The 19,830-nt window shown below is 41.5% G+C and overlaps 1 protein-coding gene across 3 annotated transcripts in view; it reads right to left on the bottom strand.

Moving 5' to 3' along the window:
• LOC150085670 (cGMP-specific 3',5'-cyclic phosphodiesterase-like) overlaps window positions 1-19,830 on the bottom strand; it is a 575,777-nt gene that overhangs the window by 353,698 nt on the left and 202,249 nt on the right. For all 3 annotated transcript variants that reach the window (XM_090374174.1, XM_090374175.1, XM_090374176.1), the window contains exon 4: window positions 7,238-7,327. In XM_090374174.1, coding sequence (XP_090230300.1) covers window positions 7,238-7,327 — 90 coding nt within the window. The remainder of the gene's footprint in view (window positions 1-7,237; window positions 7,328-19,830) is intronic.

Raw genomic sequence — 19,830 nt, 5'->3', positions numbered from 1 at the left:
GCGCGATAGATTTGGAAACGAGATTCATCAGATCAGGCAACAAATTTCCAAATGTCAGTGGTCCAACACTAACGTGCTCATGCAAGGTACTGTCTCGCAGTGAACACGGGTACCCGTGACGGGCATCGACTGCGATGGCCTATATGAATTAATATCTGTTGCATAGTCCATGTGGATATTGGTCGTGCCGTTCCTACGTTGTAGTGGGTGGTTAGCTAGGCCGCTGTGCTACGTCACTGCTGTGTTAAGAGACGTGATATACGACGTTCACCACAGGCGTCGTTGCCACACTTGGCTGTCCCACGAGTGACCTTTGTCTATTTGTTCGACTGCCGCTGAGCCATTCGCGATACCTCAAAATCACAGTGACCAGATGCCATCCAAACGGGGTACCTCCCCCACTCCAGTAACAAGCGTTCACTAATTTCCCAGCTCCCCTTAAACAACTACCCCATCGGCTGTTACTGCAGAGAACCTAACTCAGCCCTCTTCTCCCCTGCCAAGCGAGCAGTACATAAACTCCGGATTGACGCCAAGGGACCCACTAGATCTTGTAAACAAGTCGTTCAGACAGCAGTTGCTAGCACAAATGGGGACACGTCTACCAGATGCATCATGTCAAATCCAGACGGAACGGACGCCCTTAATTCAACCACTACGCGTACTCAACGGACAAAAACTTCCATGGAAACTCTCGGCTCAGGCAAGTTTGCGAAATTTACAACATCACAGCAGTGACTTCCCTTGCCAAGCTGTTCATCACTAGGCTGGCACCTACTACCCAGACCACTGTTATCAAAAGCTTCCTGGACATAGAGTTTGACGTAAAGGTAGAGGTTAGAGCCCTCAAAACAAAATACCCCTCATATTCCTCGTTTGTTCTGTCTTACCGTCGGGCACATCTACACGAGGTGCTCAACCCAGCAGTATGGCCGACAGGTGCCTTAATTAAGCCATTCATCCAAAAAAAAAAGATACCAACCACAAGGCCCCTAGTGTACACCATAGCAATCGATTGACAAAAGGCAAATGGATGTAACCCAAACGACATTAACATTTTTTTCTACAAATTGTTAAGAGTCTTGCTAACAAGCTACATACTTTGCAAGCCCTGCTCTCCAGGAAGACATTGATTTCATTTGCATCTCGGAAACATGGGTTGATGAGGGAAAACAACTTGGATTGCTCCTCTCGTCCACTCATTATCAATATATTGCAAGCTCCAGGAAGGATAAGAGAGGATGTGGTGTTGCCATCTTCTACAAGACCTCTTTCAGGCAGATACATGTCTACAGCAGTAAAACATCAAACTATGAAGCAACCATTGCAATTTTCAGCAAAAATGAAAAAAGGATCCAAATCTGCCTTGTGTATCTCCCACCAGGACACGCCCCATCAAACTGAGAGGATCTTATCTCATGGATGTCTGCTCATCTACGCCCCGATGTCCAAACAACCATTTTAGGAGATTTGAATCTGCCTCTGCCAAGGATGCAAGGCAAGACATGGAAGATACCATGCGGACCTGGGGGCATATCCCACTGAATACACCACCGACCACAGGAAATCAAGTCCTGGACAGCATCTACCACAATTTTGAACAAATACAAATCATTCCCTATAACTCTAAATTCGTGTCGGACCACCTACCAATAGTGTTTTAAATTGCACAGGCACCTGCAACCTCAGTCGCTGGGACCAAATCCGCAGACCTGGTGCATACAGTAACCACGTTATCAACCAACCTGGTCAGGCCAAATGTTATCCTCACTGAACTTAAAGCATTTAATTGGAATAATCTCTGCTTCAAACCAGTGGGAGTGGCAATGAATGCCATTTCTAATGAATTCAACACGTTTCTCTCATTGGTGCGTCGAAGACAATTAAAATCTCCTCAAACACAAAGTGATGGATCAACTCCGAAATGAAATAGGCTTTTAATCTAAACCAAAAAGCCTACAGACCCTGGAAAAAGTCTGGCTCCATTCTAGATCACATTGCTTACAAGAAACAAAAAGAGCGAATTTCCTGCGTGTTCGGAAAAAGGCACACTTCTCTGGATATACATCGGAAGTATATCCAGAGAAGATTTAGGCATTCCAAGCGTCTCGTTTCCGCAAGTGACCGTCAGGTGTAAATGGACAAAGAAACAATAAAACTGTAGTCACATAGTATTTAGGTTCAGGCGCCACCTGTGGTTTCCCACATCTGTACCATGTTCTCTGTGATGAAATGCAGAACTACTGCACAGCCAGAAAAAAAGAGTGTATTGTCTGGTTAATGTAGTATTGTGCTTTGTTCTGTTGTTGTGTCTGACTGCTTGGCCGTGGGGCCCCTAGTGGGACCCTACGTTGTCCGCCACAACCACTGGGAGGTGAGCCAGGCTGCCCATTATACTCTGGCTGGCCTCTGCCAGGGTAGCCTGAGCTTCCTGACAGAGGCCATAAAAAAAAAAAAAAGAAGAAAAAAAAATGAAATAAGGGAAAAAAATGAAAAGAGGAAAAAAAAAAAAAGTTGAGGCTATAAAAAAAAAATAAAAATAAAAGTTTTCTTTTTTTTTTTGAAAGAAACTGTAGTCACAGTCAACCTTCCACCCTGACCAGGAAAAACAACCGCCCCTCCCTCCCTATAGCGGCCATCACAGATAAGGCCGGAACCGAGCTTGCGCATGTTATGATCTCAAGGGAAATGATTATGAAAGCAATAAACAGCCTTTCCAATAAATCTACAGTTGGTCCAGACGGATTTCCCCCTCTTTATCCTCAAAATATGCAGTTTCTATGTGATTGACCTGTTACATTACCTCTTCACCGTATCCTCGAGACCAGTATCACACCAACAATATGGAATGTCTACCATGCTTTACCAGTTCCAAAAACTAATAAACCAAGAGCTCACAGGGACTGCAGAGCAATCTCTATTTCCTGTGGACTACTAAAAGTGTTTGAAAAAACGATACAGTCCACCTTAGTCGATCACTGCTTCAATGTGCGTCCACAGCATCTTCATATTGTTATTCCTAGGAGGTCTACGCTTTCAAATCTATTATTGACCAGTTGGGAAATCCAAAAAGCCCTTAACTCTAAGAAACAACTTGAAATCTATTCCTAGACATACAAGCAGCTTTTGACACACTCAGCACAACAGAGCTAGTTAAAATTTTGAAGCATTATTTCAGAATCGAAGGTCTTGCTATCCTCCATCAACTCCTCATGAACAGGCAAATCTTTATTAAATATGATCATAGATTGGAGAGGACCACCACAACCTCTGTCGGCATCCCACAAAGAGGAGTTCTTTCATCATGTTTTTTTGCCGCAGCACTAGAGTTCCTTGCGAAGCACTCAAACTTCATTTCATACGCTGATGATCTTAAGATACTGGTCACATCCGATGATCCAGCAAAAGCTGAGGCAGTCGCCTATGAAAATCAGATAGTACTGTTTGAACTCCAGGATTATCTAGGACGTCTGGGACTTAAACTGAATCTTCAGAAAGCAGCTCAGATGACTTTCACAAAAAGGACTATTAATGAAATTATGCTCACAATAAATGGGACCGCCATTAAAAAGGTTCACTCCCACACGGATCTGGGGTTGAAGTGAGATGATGGGCTTACTTTTAAAGACCACCTCAAGATGGCCAGGCTAAAAACGCTTGCGGCGTACTGGGCAATCCGGGAGGAACTGGTCGATCCTAGGCCTGGAGAGTTCCTTTTGGAATACGTCCGAAGAAATTTAATACCCGTACCCCTCTATGCTTCGGTATTCTGGCCAGGAGCTTCCTCTACTCAACTAAAGAGATTTCTGGGGGTTGAATATTGGCTCCTGAGATGGCTAAACAGGGAGATGAGCTACCCGTTTACCGTCTCTAGGAGCGTGCTCTATGCAAACCTGGGCATGAAACCCTGGGACCATAGTTAAAGGGCGCAAACTACACACCTTGGCACAACTTCTATGCGGCCAAATGGATTCGCCTGACATCTGAGATGTTTCTGCAAACACTCGGACCTCACAACGAACCCGGTGCAGTTCAACACCCTGTCTCCAATCTCTGCAAAATGTGCAATATAGGTCAGCGTTCCCGGCAAATAAGTTTGGAATGTATAACTCCCTGGGAATTAATGCCTCATCTTACTGCAGCTCGAAGCGCTATAGACAGGACATTGTGAAAGACCTCTATAAACACGAACAATAAGCACTATTTGAAAAGAATTCCCTGCATAGGCTTTCCTGGATTCACCGCTGTTTTTTATTGTTTGTTATTTATTTATTTTATTGTTTATTATTTTATGTATTGATTTTTACTTTGTTGTATTTTCAATGCGTTTTGACCTCTTGCAATTCCAATTAATGTAATCAACTGGAATTTTCATTACGTACACCCTTCTAGCCAAACCACGCTGTTCCAAGAGTGCCCACTGATGTGGAAATAAAATTATATTAATAATAATACCTCAGAACAGGAGCACTTAACCATGTCAGCTATTGTCTAGATACTGGTATCAGTACGGAATGAACAATAATTTGCATTTGAAGATGGATAAATTTCGGCGCCGACCCATTCTTCTTTGCAGACACTCAAAAACTAATCATCACGTGTGCAAACTACAATCTTACATCAGCCGTTCCCGAATTTCAGCCTTTACCAGCGTCACAGTCCAGTCCATTCCTAAAGGGAGGGCTTCTAATGCGAAGCTAACTCAGTTTATACAATCCCTTTCAAATGAACTAAGCAGTTATTCAATGCAATTTGCTAACAAGAACAATAAAAGATTCAAAGCAGCACGTCTATATACCTGGGTATTGAACATCGACTTTACATAATGCATGAATAATGTTTGTAAAATGTAAATATGCATCAATGGTTTCTTTAACCCTTATTTTTTAATTAAATTTCTTTTTATTGATTATTCAGTGTACTGTCTCACCACAGGAATTGACGCAATATCTCTTTTTAGGCTAAAAATTGTTTCTTATTTCATCAGCAAAGAGCTCACTGAACTCTACAACAAAGTACTCAAATATGCACAGGTACCTTCAAGCTGGTTATCATAGAGAGTCGTGGCAATTCCGAAGAAGCCTCATGCGAAAACACCGGCTGACTTCAGGCCAATATCAAATGCCTCGAGAAGTGCATCCATAATGATGTAGCACTCGCAATCTTTGCGCATAGGCCCGAACATACCTATCATGCCATGCCTAATACATCTACTGTAACCTGCCTATAGTCCTTATCACAGAAAATACTTCACGCCTGGAATGACAACGAAGACCTTCAACACCATTTTTCTGGACATGAAATCTGCTTTCGACTCAGTCCAAATCACGCCTCTTCTTGCCTTGCTTGAAAGATTCTATGGGATATCCGGAAATATGCTTGAGATCCTCAATAATCTGCTATCTTGGAGAATGCTTCACTTCACAGGCAATGGCATTACAGTCTCTAAAAGCGTCGAAGTCGCCTTGTGGGATAGGAATCCCACAAGACGGTTCTCTCTCTCAGCCTTGCTATTTGCAGCAATATTCGTTCCACTAATGGATCAAATTCCAGCTTTCCTATCGTATGCTGATGATACTGTATGCTACTTGCCATGCAAACGCCATGTTGGTGACTCATAAGAAAGACAAACCTCCTCTGAATCTGTAAACAGCTACCTAAATACATTCTGTAAGTATGCCAAATTTTTTGGCCTGTCAGTCAATCCAGAGAAGTCAAACTATATCATCTTTACGCCAAGTCGGATGACTTCTGCTGATACTGCATCTTCTCTACATCCGGAATTGGCAGGAAATATTCTGATTTCCACAGACAGTGTCAAATTCCTAGGAGTAATCCTTGATGCCAACCTCACCTATAAAAAACAAATCCAAGCTCAGTATTCCAAAGCCCTAAGAGAGTTCTGGGGAATGAAAATTAATCTGTGCAAAACGCACAATAAGCAAATAATCAAGAAATACCTAGAAACTTACTTCTGTAGTGTGCTCTCCTATGCCGTAGAAGTTTGGTCGGCGGCACCACCCACCAGCCTCAGGAAACTGCGGGGCCTTGAATTCTGGGTGCTGAAGTGGGCCAACTTGTGGTCGCACCAGATCTACACGACATCTAAATCTTCACTCTGCTCCAACTTGCAATACACGCCCACAGTCTCCATGTGCTAAAAATAAAAGCATTCCTTCATTTGTGCTCAGCTAAGCAGGATCACATCAACATCTGGAACACGGTTGGTTGGCGTTTGCCAGGCAGATATCTCCGTAGTACCCCCTCCTTGCGCCCAAGGCTCCAGCCGTTACAGAATTTCAAGAGACACTTCCCAAATGTGACTCTGGACACTCTCAACTCGCTCGACATCGACCTGTGGACTATAGACAAGGCATATCGCGATGGCCTCTTGTCTCCTATCTTGCTGTCTGTAAAGGACATTTATGTAAGTGCCGATCTTAGTTAGCCGATGTCATTTCATGTTCTGCTCAACATCCGGAATCTGGCGGATTCCGGATAAAAATCTGGCGCCTCCGTAGCCAGGTGGGAAGGAGCAGCAGCAGTGCGTAGCACACGCTTTCTTAATTAGACCGGGGTTCGAGCCCATCACCACCAAATACGGAGGATGCGGAAAGGTCAGGGAATGACCACCGCATATTCCCGGAGCAATATGGCCTTAGTTGCTAATGCTCCAAATAACAACAACAACTTGTAGTCCTTTTTCGTTGTAATTACTACTTCATTTTTACATTTAGATTATTATCTTTGTTTTTATCTATTAGTTATTATTTAGTTTTTTTTTTTTTTCTATTATAAAACAAAATCACTTGTATCAACAACTAATTGTAAGATTCCTCTGGCTTTCTGTGTAAGGGATCACTATTGTATAAAATTTATGTTAATAAAGAATCTTATTATTATTATATTTTTACATGTTTCTGGTATACATACACAGAAACATTCCATATTAATTTAGAATTTCTGTTATCCTGAATATTCCCATTTCCACATACCTCGAATAAACGAATTAGTCACTCACATTTTCAGATTAATGTAAATTAATGCATGTGAAATAAAAATCAGGGTTCGGAATGGATGCTGGAATGCTGTTCCAGTTCGGCATGTGTATTGATAATGTCATCAATTAAATACCTTCTGCACGCATTATCCCGACGAGCTTTCCATTTCGTAAAATCTTCCATTTTTGGAGCACTGATGAAAATGTAAATAAAGATTAGGCTTGATTAATCCTTACTTGATTCCTTGTGTACTCTTGCACAGACATCTGGAATAGCTGGGCGTTCTGAATGCCAATCCCACAGAAGGTAAGATATTTCTTGAACACCTAAGTAAAAGATAATCATTCAAAAACATTACTAAAATTAAATTAAAGGAGAATCTTTATTCCATATTTAATGATGGAGGTTAAGTTTATTTGCTGTAATCTGCGAAGTTACAAACTCCGACCGGTGATCATTTAAATTTGTATCAGTTAATGGTGTATCGTTCAGCAGTTGGAAAATTAGGAACTTTCATTACGTTTGCATCACTCTGTCAGTTTAACATCGTTTACGAAAATTTGTATTATCATTTACAAGTTTGTTCAAACACTACCAAAGTTGTTTTGTTTGCGCTCTCTTTCTCGTGGTGGCGGAACTACAAATAGCAGCTCAGTTATATGCATGTGCACATCTCTTGTCGATATTTCATTCTTTTCGCAGTATACTTGGTATGTGTTGAAAATTGCATTTTGAACGTGCACCAAGAATAATTTATCAGGATAGATAAGGTCAAAGGCAATTCTATAGTAATTTGTTAACAGTGGACAAAATTAGGTAAGCAATTTGGAGTGAAATAGATACCTACTCCTGAGGTACAATTAATAGCCCCAGAGTTTGAAATAAAAACGAGGGCTGTTCAATAAAGAATGATCATAATTTTTCATGAACAACCGTGCTGCTTGCTATTTCTAGCTGAGGTGCGGAATTTTAGACAAAAACAAGCTGCATTACATAGTAACTACACAGTTGACTTGGGTGCACTGTGTGACCTTGGTGGCCGGTCAGGTTTAAACTTCTTAAGTGTCGTCTACATAACAATGGACGTGACACACGAAGAACAGCTCCTCTCAAATTTTGTTTCGGTCTCAAGAAAACGTCAGCTGCAACATATGAAATTAAAAGAGGCTTATGTGAATTTATGCTTCCACATAGCACAGCTTGCAGGTGGTTTAGAATTAAAGATGGACGTGATTCAATCAAAAAACCGGCGGTCCTGGAGCTCCAACCACTGCTGTCATCACAGAAACCACAACCACTGCCTGTGTAATCTTTACAGAAGATCGTCGCATAACAGTAAGGCAACTTTCAGAGATATAAGAATATCAGTATAGATATTCTCATATCTATACTAATATTCATCGTGAATATACCATATGAGAATATGGTTATATTCACGATGAATAATTGCATATGACACGTATTTGTGCATGCTGGGTTCTAAGACTACTCACACCCGAGCAACAGCAAGTTCGAACGGAGGTTTTCCAACGAGCTGCAACGTATGATTAGTGAAGATGGTGAGGTTCTGCACATGTGGGCATGCGCACATGTATTACTCTAATGGGCGACTCCTAGAATGTCAGTTCAAGTCCGCCTAGTTTCACTGTAATTAGCATTAGCATTAGTAGAGGCATACAATGCAAGAAAGCAAGCTTATATAGCATCAGCCAAAAAAAAAAAAAAAAAAAAAAACCCTCCCATTTCACCCATCCATTCGTTCCAAATGCCTGTCCAGCTCAGCCTTAAATTTATTTAGGCTGTCAGCTTTCACAACAAAAGATGGAAGTCTGTTCCACCAATTAACTACCCGCTGGCTAAAGGCAAATTTCCGCACATCTATTCTACAACTATCTTTCCTCAATTTGAAACTGTTTCCCTTCAGGTTCTTAGTCTGAGTAAGAGGAAGAATCCCCTCAATCAGATCATCTCGCAAATGCCTACTCTCCAGGCGCTGCAATTTGCAGAAATTAAGCCTTTCTTGAGAGCACCCCTTTGTTCCCCTCAACGATCTTGTTGCCCTTCTTTGTACTCGTTCTAGCAACTCTACATCTTTTCCTAAAATGAGGCCTCCAGACCTGTACACAGTACTCTAGGTGTGGCCTTGTATAACGGGATAATCACATCTCTGTCCCTGCTAGCAAAATTACTATATATCATTGATAAGACTCCACGACCTGCCCTGGCAGCTCATCTGCACTGCTCAGGGAACTTCATATTTGACTGCACAATTACTCCCAGGTCTTTTTCACTTTCCACTTCCCTGGGTGTAGTACTACACTGATACGTTTCTTTTGGGTTATTGCTACCCATATGCAGTACTTTGCATTTGTCAATGTTAAACTTCAGTTGCCACTTCTCAGCCCATTTTCCCAACTTATCTAGATACAGTGGGAGTAGAATACTGTCTTTACTGTCGTTAACAACCCTGCCAACTTTGCATCATCTGCAAACTTGGACATTAAACCTGGTATACCTTCATTGATAAATACTGAAAACAAAAATGGGTCCAACATCGAACCCTGAGGAACTCCATTAATAACATTTGTCCACGAAGAGCAGTGTCCATTGATTACCACTCTCTGTTGTCACACACTCAACCATCCCTTTATCCATTGTAGCAACTTACCCTTAATGCCATACCTCTCCAATTTGCACAACAGTCTTCCATGTGCAACAGTATCAAAAGCTTTCCTGAAATCCAAGTACAGTAAACCCCCGCTTTTGCGGGGGTTACGTTCCTGAGAAATGCCGCGAATACCGAAAACGCGAATACTGAGTTATGTCTCCCATAGTAATAAAGGAGTTCCGTTCCAAAGTATGAAATATATAAGAAAAACTACTCTAAAATTTTTTCTATGTATGTATTATATGTACCTTCATAATATGACTATATACATAGACAGTACATAGTGAAATGCAAGCATATGATCGAAATGAAAATAAGAAACAATTTAATATTAAATGTAATATTTATTAGAAATTTCAAACAAATCTTTCAAACCAGCGTCTTTGCTAGCTAAAAAACTTACATCGCCAGTGCTATCACCAGTTTCGCTAGTGTTGCTAAAGGAGTTTTGTGTTTTCACGAATGATGAGTGAACTTAATGGAATTTTATTTTGAGTTCAGTCTTCTATCCATAGATTTAAAGCTTTTTCCATTTTTTCTAATTTAACATCACGAGTTACAGAGCAAATTTTTGAAGCAATTAGCGCGTTTTCACGGACACTATGGCGGATTTTTTCTTCCGATTTTTGGATTGATCGTACCGTTGACTCAGTGATTTTATTTTGCCACTGAGGAGACCCTTTCACCATTAGAAATTTTGTCTAATAACTCAATTTCATTCGCTAATGTCATCACCTTCTTTGATCTTTTCACATTTCCCTTGTTATTCGTAGCTATATTTTTGTACGGGCTAGAAAGAACTTGTCCACAATAAAGTCACTATCTTCCGTTAACACACTTGAAAAAGTCTGTTTTACACTGCAAAACGGTAGATTTATCACTTTTGTAAGCATATCAATTTATAAATTGATAAATTTATTCAATTTATAAGCATATAAATTAAAAGCAAACGACGAAACCTTCCATGACAAGCGCATAACACATACTGAACAAGGATTAGCGAGAAACATCCACGCTCGCGATTTTGTCACCCCTCTCCAACCACCCACTGAGCGCTGTTTTGAGCGGGAACGATAATTTTAGCCACGCCCATGTTTTTTTATGGCGGAAAATGTTCACGGCGCTTTAAAATTCACATTCTTTTAGGTTTCATTTTATATTAAATCAGCCACTGCGAATACGCGAAACCGCGAATACAGATACCGCGAATAGCGGGGGTTTACTGTATATGATATCAAAATTATTTTTGGCATTCAGTTCCTTTGTGATCACATCATAGTATCCAATCAAATTGGTCAGACAAGACCTGCCTTTAACAAACCCATGCTCTTTCTTAACTATTACTGCAGTCTTGTCTATATGATCCTGCAATGCTTCTTTAACCAGTGATTTCATTATTTTCCTTGGAACACAACTTAAATTAACAGGTCTGTAGTTACTTGTGTCACCTTTTGAACTCCATTTGTGAATTGGAATTGGTGATACATTTGCACACTTCCAGTCCATAGGTATCTATGGACTGGAAGTGTGCAAAAGTGTGCAATTCCCCCGAGTCCAAGGAAGCTCTCATAATTATGGCTAAGGATTTGCTTATTTCCTTTGCTGCCTCCTTTAACTGGATTAATATAACTGGATAGATCCCGTTCACCCCAGGTGCCTTTTTTATGTTTAACTTCAACAATTTCTCATCCACTTTGCTCTGAGTTATTACAAAATCACTTAGCTTCCTGTTAAAGTTTGATAAACTTCCGGCACACCCCTCATTGAATAACTCCTCATGTGTGAATGTAGAAGCAAAATACTCATTCAGTTTGTCAGCTACCTGAGCACGATCATCAATAGTCAACCCATCTATGTTAAGTGGTCTAACCTGATTTATCCCCTTCCTTCTAGAGTTTACGAAAGTAAAGAACTCTTTGCTGTTTTTCTTTGCATCCTTTGCCAAAGATTTCTCGCAATCTGCCTTTGCCTGCCTAACCTCCTTTGTGACTTGATTACAGACTAGTTTATACCTGACATAGGCTTCTGTGTCACCTGATCCTTTATATGCATCCCATATAAAGCCTAAACCTTGAACAGTATTTCTTAGTTAGAATGAAAAGCCTAGTTGCCTCCAAAATTAAGTCCCTGAAGGCTTCCCATTTTGAATTAGCTGTTGGTAACATCATCAGTTGGTCCCACTGTATAGAATTTAAAAATCTCTGAGACCACTGTAGTCACCTTTACAAAAGCAAAAGCCCTTCCCTTTAGCCTTGATGGTAGTTACATCTTTAAATAATTCCCTCATCAGTACATTGTAATCACTGTCACCCAGTGGTTCCTTTATCTGCAAATTCTTAATGCATGAGTAATCACTGCTGATAATCAGAATATTACTCTCTCTCTCTGGTTGCCTCTCGAACATGTTGCTGTAGAAAACAATCAAATAAATCCACAAAAGTCTTCTAGTGTGCAAGTGACCAACCCACAAGTTCCAGTCAGTATCTGGAAAGTTAAAATCCCCCATTATAAGACATCCTGATTTATACAGATTCTGTAAAAATGTTCCACATGTGTAGTAGTGTTATGGTTGTGTAGTAAGACGTGTGACAAGACGTGTAGTAGCGTTGTGTTGGCCACTTGGCTATCCAGAAGCAGTAATCACCTGTAAAACTGCTTATGAGTACTTGTCCACATTACGGGAAGGTGGACCAGTTTCATACAGTACGTAGGACACTTACGGTCTCAAATTATATAAGAGGGGAAGCATGTCTATCACAAACACACAGGGCGTCCCAAATACAGTCAAGATAACTCCAAATATTCTTGATAAAACATCATAAAGTCAATGCAAATTGTATCCATTTATTAAAATTCACAACATAATTCATCGATATCATACTGTCTGTAATAAAGATTTCCTGTGGTCAAAAACAGCTTTATAAAAATCCAAAAATAACTGAAAACTTGTTGGATCAGATGAAAACAGAGCTTAAGAGGAGCGGTACAAAAGTAATGCCTCCTATTTTTTTCTTCAGAAAATTTAATTCATACAACTATGCCTTTTACATCAATTAATCTTTAATAAACACGCCTATTATTGTTTCCACAAAGTCACCATCATGTATTCCAATCCTGTAAATGTCCTTACTCTTGCTTCAGAGGGCTTCGCAAACACTGTGCTTGAGCTGGTCGTCGTCTGCAAAATGTGTTGCATGGAGCGCATCCTTGGGAGGGGTGAGGAAGAACTGTGCACCCCAGTTTTCGCAATGGATTCCATCGTGTGCAGACTGGTGTGGAGTCGTGCGTTGTCATGGAGAAGAACCTCATTAAGGTTTTTGTCCGGTCGAACTCTACGGATGCGGGCTTTCAACGTTTTCAAAGTTTCCACATACCGATCTGAGTTGACTGTGGTGCTACGATCCAAGAAGTCCACAAGCAAGACCCCATATTTGTCCCAAAACATATCGCCACGACTTTATCGACAGAAGGCTGTCTTTAACTCCAGGGGCTCACACCTGGTGAGTATGGGCTTGGCTCACCCAGGGTCCTGAGCTGGTTATCATCATTCTTCTCTTTCTTGGTGATTTCCTTCTCTCTCAGGGTAATTCGGGAGTTTTTTTTTTTTTTGGCTGGTGCAGCATAAGCCTCAGGCTTCCTTGCACCATACAGCTAATAATAATAATAATAATAATAATTTTGAACTTCCCCTTTGGCGGTGAATTTTGATGGGGTCATACGTGGACCCAGGTTTCGTCACCTGTGACGAAACCTGGGTCCACTTATGACCGTAGCGCTGGAGAAGTTCCGTACAGATGACCTTCCGGGCTTCCTTGTGCATGTGTCAGCATTTTTTGGATACACCGAGTGCAAGCCTTGTTGTAGCCTAGTTCCTTTATGATTGTTATCACAGCAGGCTTCCCTATACTTACCGCATCGTACGATTCGCCTATTATGATGCGGCCGTCCTCTTTGATCATCGCGTCAATCCGACTCGTTGTCTGTTGTTACATACGTTTACCGGTCGACCGCTTCGAGGCTTGTCAACGAAGTCACTTTCCCTACTCTTAAAGGGTCTCTATCATCTATACAAAGGAGTCACTAAGACATGCCTGGGATTTGAAACAGATGTCACAAACAATCTCAAGGCTGAGAAAAACAGACTTCTTGCCCATGTGCAGCAGGTATGGCAGGAGTGCTGGAATCAGTCTACTAAGGGAGAAATTACAAGGAAATTCATCCCGACCATCAACAAGACATACCCAAAACCTCCCCCATGGTTCTCACCAAGATTGTATACCACGTATCTCCCCACAGGACATGGTGAGATCAGGGCCAAGTTAGTGTCCTTTGTCCTAGAAGACGACCCAGGGTGTCCCTATGGGGAAACACAGAGACTTGGATGCACCTCATACACGAATGCCCTCTATATACCTACGCAGCCAACTCATCACGAAGACTACATATCTGCCAAAAAACCAAGAGTACCATCTTTTAGACTCTACAGACGAATGAGGCATTTTCTCACTTCGCCCAGAAGCTGTTTACCAGGAGGAGAGCAAAAACTGCACTAAACTGACATTAAGCCCAACGTTGAAGACCGACATCAGAACTATCTAGAAAGTTAGACTGCCCACAGTAGTAAAGAAACATCTAAACCGAACACTCCAACAGGTCACAGTAAAAAACAACACAGCATTATAACTGGTCTGATCTCTGCTGAGATCGGATGGAATCACCGAACAAATCGCAGCTATGCTGCCAAACGCTTTTTGGCGATCTGAATAGGGTGCCCTAACCCTATTCACTTTAAACTCCCTTCCCCTTGACAGGGGGGAAGAGACTGTTCCTCTGTTTCCTCCCTTCCCTACCGACGTAAACGGGAGTACAGCCATTCTGTAAAGGACAGTGAATGTCCTGAATATAAAAGAGCATTAGAAACCGCAAGAATAAGGACCGCTTATGAGTAATTTGACTCATTACTCTGTACATAATGTAAACAAAACCACCTCTCTAAACGGTTCTACGCCAGTTTCGTCTGTGAGGGAGAAAGACCGTCTGAGGATTATGCAGATAAATGGGCAGCGATCTCGGGCAGTAGCTGACGAGATTAGGCTTTCTGCCGAGACAAATTGTATCGACATTGTCGCTATACAAGAGCCTTATTTTGCACGCGTCCAGTCTGGACCACAGTCTAAAATCCTGGGTTACTCGTTAAAAATGAGAATAATACAACCCGTTGACCAGAATCCCAAATCTTGTATATTAATTCTTAATGACTCTTTAGACATCACGGTTCTTCATGGATTTTGCACTCAGTTCTCTACCTGCATTCTTGTCACACACTCCGTAATGAATTTTTACTTAATTTCTCTCTACTGCCCTCCATCGGAGGACTTTAATCACTCTCTTGCTTACCTAGAGACTGTAATAAATACTTTGGGACCGAACAGCAATATATTGATCTCATCGGACGTCAACGCAAAATCAAACTTTTGGCACAGCTCTTCTACAGATGCACGTGGCCTTCTCTTGGAGGAGTTCATAATTAATCATTGTGTTTCAATTCACAACAAGCCTAATCACCCTCATACTTTCTCAAGTTATGCAGGAGAATCTAATATAGATATAACGATGACAAACTCTCACTTCGATTTGCGGCTTACTGACTGGACCGTGTATACGGACTGGTGCACCAGTGACCATAGAGTCATCTATTGTATGCTTTCCCCTGATTCTACCGTTCCATCTTCACACACTTTCTCACAGCCAGAATTAATAAGATTTTCCATCAGAAACATTGACTGGAATGCTTTTGACTCTTCCATTCTTCTGGACCTTGACGAACAGAAACTTGCTTCTTTTGAAACCTCACCTATTTCTCATCAAGTGAACTATATTCAAAATGCTATAATAAAAGCGTCATATAAGTCTTCTAGGAAAAAGAGGGTTAACCAGAAGACGTGCTCATGGTGGACGCAGGAGTTATCGCAGTTAAGAAGGGAAGTTCATCGAGCCCGTAGGTACTACCAAAGGCATAGAGACTGGCCCCAAGCCGACGTTAATCGTTTTTACCAGCAGTATTCTTCTTTGCGGAAAAGCTACGTGAAGGCCATTGCCTCTCGAAAGCGTGAAACGTGGATGAATTTCGTTCACACCTCTGGAAATGCTAACCCTTGGGGTCTTCTATACAAGATTGTAAGAGGAAAAACCTCTAGTTCTAACATATTTGGCTCAATTGTGGCAGACTCCGTGGAAACACTGAACTGGCATGATTCTACAAATGCAATCTTAGATGCTCTTTTTCCGTTGGATGATCCAACCTCAGACTTACCTATTCACTCTAAAATCCGATTAGACAATGAATTTTATGTGTCCTCAACAACCACCGAACCTTTTACGTTGGATGAACTGCAGGCTGTCTCCCATAAAGTTAATGTTCAGAAGTGCCCAGGACTAGATCTTATAGAAAACATTTTTATCATCAGAGTCTTGAAATTAAAACCTTACGTTCTTCTAAACTTATTCAACAGATGCCTTCAGGAAGAAACTTTTCCGGAAATTTGGAAGGTCGCTCTAGTTAAGTTGATCAGAAAGCCGGATAAGCCTCCTGGAGCGGCTAGATCGTACAGGCCGATCGCTCTGCTGGCTAACTTGGGTAAATTGCTAGAGCGACTAATGGCCATTAGATTGAATACCCTACTGGTAGAACAGGATCTGCTTTCAAGAAGTCAATATGGGTTCTGTCCCGGACGTTCCTGCGAGGATGCTCTTGTGGACTTTGTCTCTTCAGTTCAAAACTCGGTACATAAATATATCCTGGCCGTTTTCATCGACTTCGAGGGTGCCTTCGACTCCCTTTGGTGGGAGAGCGTCCTGGAGCGTCTGCGATCGGCTAGGTGCTCCAACCACCTTTACCTTTTAATCCGCAATTATTTTGCCAATAGAACCATAATAGTCAAGGCTAAACATAGCCAAGTATCAAGATCAGTATCTAGAGGGTGCCCACAAGGTTCTATATTGGGTCCTTTTACATGGAACATGGTGCTGCAGCAGTGGCTCTCCCGATCTTTCGGTAACGTAAAAATAATAGCGTATGCAGACGATCTCACCATCTTGGTAAATGGTAACTCTAGGGCCGATCTGGAAAATACCGCAAATTTTGTTCTCCGGGATCTCTACGATTGGACCGTGGCCAATAAGCTTAAAATCAGCTTGTCAAAAACAAAGATGATGATTCTTGGATCAAAGTTGGATATCACTCGTCCTCCGTTGGTCAAGATCAACAACATTCGTCTCCCCATAGTTAAAGAGTACAAGGTTCTAGGAGTGGTAATTGATTCCAGTCTCAATTTTATTCCTCATTTGACAAACTTATCATCTAAAATACGTAGATTTACTGGTGCAATTGTTAGGGTGTCCCGTGTAGAATGGGGGCTCTCCAGAAAAACTTTAAGGATTTATTACAATGCAGTTTTCCTCCCTCTAATCACGTATGCTGCCGGTGCATGGTTTCACAGGGCACGGCTCAAACACTTCATTACAAAACTCGCCTCATTGCAGAGAACCATTTTGCGGTGTTTAGTTAAGGCATGCAGGACAGTCTCGACGCAAGCTCTGCAAGTACTGGCCGGAACATTACCTTTAGACTTGCAAGTTACTTATAGAGGCTTTTTATACAGACTGAAAAGGCAGATTGAGACCGAATTTCTTGGAATAACCATCAACCTTCAAGAAGATGCTAAAAGAGAAAGAAGGAGACTGTGGAACGAGTTAGTAAACATTTGGCAGTCTCGATGGGATACAGCTCCCGTTGGTGCAACAACGAGAAAATTTATACCACAAGTTTCATTTCTCCTCGATAAACGTGTTCGATTGTGGTTCTGCATGGACATATTCACGTCGTACCTGTTGACAGGACATGGATCGATGAACCAGAGTCTTCTTAGGTTCAATTTATCACAAACAGACCTCTGTTCGTGTGGATCACCAGAGAGTTGGGATCACATCTTGTTTCATTGCTCCCTGTATGACGATCTCAGACTTCCTCTTCAAGCACTTACTAATTTTCAATCAGGACAGGAGTCGTCTCTGCTTCAAAGCTCGGAGTCATTTCAGATTCTTCAGGCTTTCGCTCAAGGCGTATTTCTTCGAAGGCGTTCAGTGTCGACAGATCTCAACAGGATGCAGCACAACGGTCCTGCTGATGCATAGCTGGTTAGATCTCCTTTAATAATACATAAACTCAAATCCTCAAGAAATGAAATTTTCCTCGGCCTGCAGACAAAATTAAGTGCTTTCTTCCTTTTTTTTTTTTTTTTTTTTTTTTTTTTTTTAATTTTATTTATTTATTTATTTTTATTTTATTTTTTTTATCTTATTTTATTTTATTTATTTTTTTTTCTTTTATTTTATTTTATTTTATTTTATTTTATTTTTTTTTTTTTTTTTTTTAGTTACATAAATGTTTTATTTTAATAATTTTGGTTCCAAATCCAGCACCACGGGTGATCCTTTTTTTTTTTTTTTTTTCTTCCCCTCTGGAATGGGCCCCCAGAGGATCCTGGCCTACCTTCTGACAACATTAGGTGGGTCAGAGTCTCTCTTGAGACAGTACGTGCTTTACATGGACTGGCCCACCTTCCCGTGGTGTGGACGAGTACCCAGAATCATCTGTCCAGGTGACTGATGCTTCTGGGTAGCCAAGCGGCCAGAACAGAACAACAAAACACACACATAATACACACAAACAGACGTCACACACATATCTGGCCCATTTGTAGTGATACTGTTCTTCACAGAGATACGAGGCGGAGTTGAACAAACGTTCTAGGAGCCGCCCTTTACATATACACATGTCCACACATGTCCACATGTCCACTTCCCTACCGTCCCCCTTTTTTTCGCATGGCGAGGCATGCCTCACTGATCTACTGGGGTCGCCTTCCCTATATTTTCTCCATATTCTCTTTCCCCCAGTCTTCAGTCTTCTCCCCTACTCTACCTATATTGCTAGTGAAAGCCCCAAACAATATTAAAAATTTAAAATGTCCAAAAATGAATTAAGCTGCATACTTAGACCTTTTTCGGCTTATCTAGATTCCAGCGTTACCCTTTTTTTTTTTTTTTTTTTTTAAGGTCCTAGCCACTGAAACTCAGAAAATTAGGTGGCAGGACTTGCCAGAGTGAAAATTTAAAATTACTGGGTACCTGGTCTGCCTCCACAAAGATGGAGCCGAGTGCGGGCAACGTTGGGCCTCAGCAGGGGTCCAGCGTCTAAATGGCCAGAGGAACAACGGTACACTACACTACACATATACAATTTCCACACACCTTTAAATCTCTGGCCTTCCCAGTGAACTGGTACACCTACAATGAAAGCAATGCGGAAATGGGTAAAACCCCTGGTGCCGTTTGACACTAAATACACTCTACATTCTTAAAGTGTCTTACCCAGTATCTAACGGTATCAACATCTACAGTATTGTCATCATAAACATTTTTGAGAGGCGTGTGGATTTCTATAGGCGTCACTTCTTCTTTGGTAAGAAATTCAATCACCACTCTTTGCTTGATACGTATATCTGTAACATCCACCATTTTGAACTATCCGTATGCTGCACTCTTTTTTTTTTTTTTTTTTTTTGTTAGTTGTTGGCGCATCGGTTGCTGTGGCCATAATGCACCTCCCAAAGTTTTTGCATTTTACTCTGATCCAAGCCCGAGACGGGATTGGAACCCCGATCTTTGGGACCCTGGTTTCAACCCTGCCTCTTCACAACCTATTTGCTGACAGGCCACGGAGCGTTCAACGCGAAATTAGCATCTTTCAGAATCCTAGAGACCCACGTTGCTCCTGTGGGGAGCCAGAAACCTGGACACACACACACACACACACACACACACACACACACACACACACACACACACACACACACACACACACACACACACACACACATATAGTGTATGAATGTACCAACTATGAAGATCTGCGCTGCAGACTTATGACAACAACCACGTACTTCCCAAGATATCTCGAGTCGCACCTGCCAGATTCATGCGAAGAGTACAAGGCACTGACCAAATTCGCGCAGGAGTTGTTTACCCGGCTCAGAACACAAATTGCTGTTCACAGGGAACCACAATAATATTAGGTATTAGGTATGTTGAGGTCTGACG

The sequence above is a fragment of the Mastigoproctus giganteus genome, chromosome 5 (genome assembly GCF_048544385.1).
Source record: "Mastigoproctus giganteus isolate SK-2022 chromosome 5, ASM4854438v1, whole genome shotgun sequence".
Classification (NCBI taxonomy): Eukaryota; Metazoa; Arthropoda; class Arachnida; order Uropygi; family Thelyphonidae; genus Mastigoproctus; species Mastigoproctus giganteus.
The sequence above is the reverse complement of the archived record's forward strand: the minus strand, read 5'-3'. Positions and strand labels throughout refer to the sequence as shown.